We start from the raw sequence: 7,535 nt of genomic DNA on the forward strand, positions 1-7,535 counted from the left end.
GGAGCAGTTGGGGGCGAGCAGGCCAGCAGGCAGAGTGGTTAGGGGCAATCAGGCAGACAGGCAGGTGAGCAGTTAGGAGCCAGCAGTCCCAGATTGCGAGAGGGATGTCTGACTGCCGGTTTAGACCCGATCTCTGTGGGATTGGGCCTAAACCGGCAGTTGGACATCTCCCAAGGGGTCCCAGGCTGGAGAGGGTGCAGGCTGGGATGAGGGACACCTCCCCCCCCCACGAATTTCATGCACCGGGCCACTAGTACAAATATAAGAGACAATTACCTAATTTAGATTATACTCTAAATTGCTGATAGAGATGATTAAAAATAAATCTACTTAACTTCATTCAGAGGCTCATCCGTCAGTGACAGGGATGTGCCCTCAGCAAGGTGCTCACTCGGGGCACCTGTGCCAGGGATCTAGCTTGGGCTTAAAACAGGTTAGCACAGTCCAGTAACCACATCGGTGCTAGTGTGAACCGCCCTCTGTTGTCCTCTCCTAGATGCTGGACCCACCATCAGTCCCAAGAGAGAAGAGGAGGTCCAGTTCCTGGGCCTAGCCCTGGGTGCAACAGAAGCCCAGACTGCGTTATACACGCTCTTTTCTCTCATGCTTCTTGGAGCCTGTGCTGTGGCATTTCTGTCCTACAAGTACTGCAAGCGCTCCAAGCAGCAGAACACACAACCAGGCCAACAGGAGCTGAGCCCTGTTTCTTCGTTCTGACCACACGTGCCACCTCCTCCAGTTCTGCGAAACAAGCCTAGTTTCTTTGTATACCTTTACCACCCACAACACTCCTGAGGATCTTCCATTCCGCCCATACCAGAGTTCTTCACAAAGGCCTCCTGCGCTGTCAGAGACACACCTGCAAGGACTGCAGTCCCTGATTAAAATGGGAATGTCTGCATCTTGCCCCAGTATCAGAAATTCATTTGGGCATTAGAAGACCCTGCAGCTGGCTCTTATGCAAATGTGCAGATACTGAACTCATCCAATGGTTCTGTGAGCCACTTAACTGGGCAGTTCCAAGTTGAAGAAATTTTAAAGATAGGAACAGGAGTGAAAACCAATCCTTTTTCTAAGAAATCAACTCCATTGCATAGATGGACTGTGTCATCTCCTGCCCTCTCTCAAAGCTCCCTTCCAGCCTCATATCTTGTGTTTCTCAGAAAATTAAAAATGGTACCATAACCTGTGTCCTATCCCCTATGAGAGATTTTCCTTGAGAAAGTAGGTTCCAGAGAACTTATGAGGTCACACAGGCCATTTGGGATATCTACACTTTCCCACCAGACCAAGGCTTCCTGCTTACATTAGATCTCCCTGGCAGAAAAACCCTAATATACAAAAAGAGATGTCCTGTGAATGATCCTTTACTCCCACCACTTATCTCCCTGGCAGAAAAACCCTAATATACAAGAGATGTCCTGTGAATGATCCTTTACTCCCACCACTGCCACCACCTATGTCCTCCTTCCCTGTGTAGAGGCAGGCGTGTAAGGACCCAAGCGTGGCCTTCAAGGCGTAAGCATTCTCACCTGGGTTCATTTAGCCTGTTTCCCTTTTCCTCTCTCGATCTGTGGTACAGTGGGGCCTTGACTTACGAGTGTCCCGACTAACGAGTTTTTTGAGATACCAGCTGTCTCTCCGCCGATTTTTTGCATTGAGTTGATAGAGTAATTTGAGTTAATGAGCTCCTTAACGAGCTCCTTAAAGAACTCGGTCTAGGAACGAATTAAACTCATAAGTCAAGGCCCCACTGTAGTTCTAAACTGCATGCCCTTGACTATCCCATACTCTTTTGTGTCCTTGCAAATACTATTCCTTCTGCCTAGGATGCCCTTTCTTCTGAAAATGCCTTCAAGCCTCAGCTCAAATATGTACTTTTTCCTCTTTATAGCTGTTCTCAATTCCCCAGGCAGACACTCCTTCTACTTTGCTGTAAATACCCCATGACCACATTTTACTGGAATTGCAAATTTCCCTGCTAGTAACTTCTTGAGGCTGAAGGACCATGTCTCACTGTCTCTAGCAAGAGACAGGGCATAGAAAGCACACCTGCTCCTTTGGTGTGTTTATTCACAGAACAGATCCAGAGTAGTGGTGGGAGCACAGGAAGATGTGCTCTTATTAATTCCCCTGTGCTCGCCTCTTCCCATGACCACATCACAATTATAACTAATTACAGACCCACCAGCACTGAGAACCATCTGAAGACTAGTTGAACAGAAGTCCTCTAACTAATGATGTAGAGAAGCCATGTTGAGACTAGTAGGAGGGGTGGTAAGGGCAGGTCCCACACCCATTCTTTGGTGATTAAGAATCGGGAGGGAGCACTGGCAAGTGCTGCTCAGTGGTCAGAGTGCCAGCCCTTGCACCAGAGGGTCAGGGGTTCAATTCCCGGTCAAGGGCATGTAACTGGATTGCAGGTTTGATCGCAATCCTCTCCCTTTCTCCCTTCCACTCTGTCTAAAAATCCATGGAAAAAATATCCTCGAGTGAGGATTAACAACAACAAAAACCAACCAAACAAAAAATAATTGTTAGGGATAGCTTGGCTGTGTAGATACCCCTGAGGAGTGAGGGGTCCCAGCCCCACACAGGTATCCCCAGCCCCGGGCACCAGTACCAAAAGGGGAATCCCTATAACATCTGGCTGTAAAAACCAGTGAGGATTTCGTCCGACTGAGACAGAGGGTGGCTGGAGACTTAGGCGCGCCTCTTAAAGGGGTGGGGGGCACGCACAGACTTACTCAATATGGGGCCGCAGCACAGGGGCAGCAGCTCAAAAAGTGCCAGGTACATATAAGAGGAACTAAGGTGACTTACTTCAGAGAAAGGGCTGAAGGGGCAAGTGGTCAGGAGAGAGGCTTCTTTGTTCCTTTGCCAAATGCTCCTCTCCTGCAGTCAGCAGGCTCAGACAAGCACCAACTCTGGGCTCTCCATTAACCAGGCTCACACGGGTCGCCCCACCCAACTCACGCACGCTGACCAAGTCTCTACCAGCGGCTTTTCCACACAAGTGGCCTGCTTCCATCAGCACTGTGGACTTTCCCAAAATCTCTCTAAGGGCCACAAGCCCCAAACAAGCAGTGGCTGGCCTCAGCGTGCCTTGTAGCTCTTGCTAAGTAGCTCCAAGTCCAGCACAAGCAACAAGTGGTCTCAATTTGCACTGCTACTCCTATCGGGTGGTCCCAAGCACATGCAGCAGCTAGTTTTGGCCTAGACCAGTGGTTGGCAAACTCATTAGTCAACAGAGCCAAATATAAACAGTACAACGATTGAAATTTCTTTTGAGAGCCAAATTTTTTAAACTTAAACTATATAGGTAGGTACATTGTTATTAACTTAATTAGGGTACTCCTAAGGCTTAGGAAGAGCCACACTCAAGGGGCCAAAGAGCCGCATGTGGCTCGCGAGCCGCAGTTTGCCGACCACGGGCCTAGACCATAGCTTCAACTAAGCGGCCCCAAGCCTGGTACAAGTGGCAGCTCACCTTGGCCTACCCTGGAGTCCCTCCCAAGAGGCTTCAGAACCAACACATGTGGTGGCCAGCTTCACACCACACCAGAGCACCACCCACGAGCTCCACAAACAGCACTCCTGAAGGGCCTGGCACCAAAGCCCTGCTAAAGCGACTCCTGCTCTGTGGTGTCAGCCTCCACACAAGTCTGTTGCAGTCACAGCCTGAAGGTCAACCCCACCCACTGATGTGCCAACATTAATCCAAGGTTCAACTACAACATAAGGACACACACGACCCACACAAGGGACACCCACGGAACAACTGGCTCAGGTGAATAGGGAGACGGCACCATTGGGCCCCACAGAACACCTACTACATAAGGCCACTCTTCTAAGACCAGGAGACGCAGCAGCTCTACCTAATACACAGAAACAAATACAGGGAGGCTGCCAAAATAAGGAGATAAACATGTTCCAAATGAAAAAACAAGATGAAACTCCAAAAAAATAATTAAATGGGGGCAAGTAATCTACCAGATGGAGAGTTCAAAACACTGGTTATGCCCTGGCCGGTTTGGCTCAGTGGATAGAGCATCGGCCCATGAACAGAAGGGTCTCAGGTTTGATTCTGGTCAAGGTCATGAACCTTGGTTGCAGGCTAGATCCCTGGCCCTGATTGGGGTTTGGGGCACGTGTCGATGTTTATCTCTCTCTGTGTCTCTCCCACTCCCTTCCACTCTCTCTAAAAATTAATGGGAGCCCGGCTGGCATGGGTCAGTGGTTGAGCGTTGACCTATGAACCAGGAGATCACAGTGCGATTCCCAGTTAGGGCACATACTGGGGTTGTGGGCTTGATCCCCAGTGCAGGACATGCAAGAGGCAGCCAATCAACGATTGGCTCTCAGCATTGATGTTTCTATTTCCCCCCTCTCCTTTCCTCTCTGAAATAAAAAATATATATATATATTAAAAAATAAATCAATGGGAAAAATACCTTCAGGTGAGAATTAACAACAAAAAAAAGAAAAAAAGAAATGATAGATTAAGAGACCTCTAGGACAACATCAGCATACCAACATTTGCATTACAGGCATACCATAGGGGGAACAGAGAGCAAGGGACTGAAAACTTATTTGAAGGAATAATGACTGGCTTGGCCAGCGTGGTTCAGTGTCGACCTATGAACCAGGACGTCATGGTTGATTCCCAATCAGGGAACATGCCCAGGTTGCGGGCACGTTACTCAATGTGGGGCATGCAGGAAGCAACTGATCAACGATTCTCTCTCATCATTGATGTTTTTATCTCACTCTCTCCATTCCTCTCTGAAATCAATAAAAATATATTAAAAAATAAAATAAAATAACGACTGAAAATATCCCTAACCTGGCAAAGGAAATAGACATGTAAGTCCAGGAAGCACAGAATCCAAAACAAGATGATACCAGAGGCCCACACCAAGCTGGATCATAATTAAAATACCAAAGTTTAAAGACAAAGAGAAAATCTTAAGAACAGCAAGAGAATAGTAGTTAGTTATGTACAAGGAAGCTCCCATAAGACTGTCAGCTGATTTCTCTCTCAACAGAAACTTTGCAGGCCAGAGGAATTGGCATGAAATTTTCAAAGTGATAAAAATCAAAGACCTACAACCAAGATTACTCTACCCAGAAAAGCTATCATTTAGAATCAAAAAGAAAGATAAAGACAAGAAAAAACTATAGTTCATCACCACTAAACCAGTATTATGAAAAAAGTTAAAGGGGCTTCTTTAAGAAGAAAAGATAGCCCTAGCTGGTCTGGCTCAGTGGATAGAGGGTCGGCCTGCAGACTGAAGGGTCCAGGGTTCGATTCCAGTCAAGGGCACATGCCGGGGTTGCGGGCTTGATCCCCAGTAGGGGGTGTGCAGGAGGCAGCCAATCGATGATTCTCTATCATCATTGATGTTTCTCTCTCTCCCTCTCCTTTCCTCTCTGAAATCAATAAAAATAAAAAAATAAAGTTTTCTGAGGAAAAAAGATAAAAAATATGAATAAGATATAGGAAAGAAAAAAATTCTCACTGACAAAGGCAAACACTTTATAAAAGCAGTGAACCAATTATAAAGTTAGTACAAAGATTAAAAGACAAAAGTAGAAAGATAATGTGTAATAATAAATTAAGGGATACATACAAACACACATGAAAAAATGACAAAAACATAAATGGGAAGGGGTGAGTGATTTTAGGATATGTTGGAACTTATGTGACCATCAACTTAAAATAGACTATTACAGCCATGGCCAATGTGGCTCAGTTGATTGGGCATCATCCCATGCAACAGAAGGTTGCTGGTTCAATTCCTGGTCATGCCCCTGCCCCAGTTGTAGGGGGTGTGCAGAAGGCAGTCAATTGATGTTTCATTCTCACATGAATGTTTCTTTAAATTCTCCCTCTCTCTTCCTCTCTATCTAAAAATCAAAAAATTTTTTAAAAATATATTTTGTTGATTTTTTACAGAGAGGAAGGGAGAGAGATAGTTAGAAACATCGATGAGAGAGAAACACCGATCAGCTGCCTCCTGCACACCTCCCACTGGGGATGTGCCCACAACCAAGGTACATGCCCTTGACCGTAATCGAACCTGGGACCCCTCAGTCCGCAGGCCGACACTCTATCCACTGAGCCAAACTGGTTTCGGCCTAAAAATCAAATTTTAAAAAAGTCTTTAAAAATACTGTTACAAACATAGCTTGGTAATTATATGTAGCACATGGTAGCCACAAACCAAAAGTCTACAAGAGAAAAAAATAAAGGAACAGGAATCTGAACACAAAATTGTAGAAAGTTATTAATATATAAGAGAAGGAGAGTAAGTGAATAAAAAAGAAACAGAGAAAAGAAATCGTAAAAATAAAATGGCAATCTATATCTATAAAAGGCTAATATGCAAATTGTCCCCTCGGGAGTTCGACTGAGAGACCCAGAATTTGATTGCTCACTATGACGTGTGCTGACCACCAGGGGGCGGTGTGGAACTAAGGAAGGCCCTGGCTGGCAGCCGGAAGGCCCTGATTGGCCCTGATCGCTGGTCAGGCCTAGGGACCCCACCCGTGCATGAATTTCATGCACCAGGCCTCTAGTAACTACATAGTCAGCAATTACTTTAAATGTAAATGGATTAAATGCTCCAATCAAAAGACATAATGTGGCTCTTTACAGTAGCGTTGAGCCACAGGCATTTCTCAGGACAACTGGCACAAGCACAAGACCGGGGGGCAAGAGAAAGCCACACCACAAGAAGCGACAATATGAGCTGGGACGCCTTGCTGCCGACACTGAGACTGGCCCACCCCACATACACAGTTCACGTGCAGGGAGGCAACAAAAAGTACCGTACCTTCAGGCTGAACATGGGCAACTTCTCCTGGGCTGAGTGTTGTACACACAAAATAGGGATTACTGATGTTGTCTACAACGCATCCAACCACAAACTGGTCTGCACCACGACCCTAGTAAAGAACTGCATGGTGCTCATTGACAGCTCACTGAAGGACAGTGGTATGAGTCCCACTATGTACTGCCCCTGGTCCACAAGAAGGGGACCAAAAGCTGACTCCTGAGGAGGAAGAGATTTTAAACAAAAAACTATCAAAGAAAATTTAGAAGAAATATGATGAAAGGAAAAAGAATGCCACAATCAGCAGTGTTCTAGAGGAGCAGCTCTAGCATGCAGCACTCGAGACCAGGCCAACGTGGTCATGTGCTCGAGGGCAAGGAGCTGGAGTTATATCCAAGGAAAATCAAGGCCCCCAAAGGCAAATAATCTTCCTCCCTCCTCTCTTAGCTCAGGTAATAAAGGTGAGGTCGGGACGGCCCCGGTGAGGTCTGGATGGCCCCGGTGAGGTAGGGACAGCCCCGGTGAGGTCGGAACGGCCCCGACGGCCCCGGTAAGGCCGAAACAGCCCCGATGAGGTCAGGACGACCCCGGTGAGGTTGAAACAGATAATAAAGACCAATATAAACTGATGAACAAAAATAGATGCAGAGGCAGAGCAGCATTGAACAGACTGTCAAACTACAGTGGGAAGCCTGG

General features: G+C 46.6%; 1 protein-coding gene and 1 pseudogene across 1 annotated transcript in view; both read left to right on the forward strand.

Annotated features, from left to right (window-relative positions):
* LCT (lactase) overlaps positions 1-1,183 on the forward strand; it is a 63,193-nt gene extending 62,010 nt beyond the window's left edge. The window contains exon 23 of the mRNA XM_014537655.1: positions 497-1,183. Within this exon, the coding sequence (XP_014393141.1) occupies positions 497-717 (221 nt within the window). The 3' untranslated portion in view covers positions 718-1,183. The remainder of the gene's footprint in view (positions 1-496) is intronic.
* A 2,353-nt stretch (positions 1,184-3,536) lies between these two features.
* LOC102246833 lies at positions 3,537-7,265 on the forward strand (annotated as a pseudogene).
* The last annotated feature ends 270 nt before the right edge of the window (positions 7,266-7,535 follow it).

Source organism: Myotis brandtii, unplaced genomic scaffold (genome assembly GCF_000412655.1).
Source record: "Myotis brandtii unplaced genomic scaffold, ASM41265v1 scaffold1804, whole genome shotgun sequence".
In the NCBI taxonomy this organism is placed as follows: domain Eukaryota; kingdom Metazoa; phylum Chordata; class Mammalia; order Chiroptera; family Vespertilionidae; genus Myotis; species Myotis brandtii.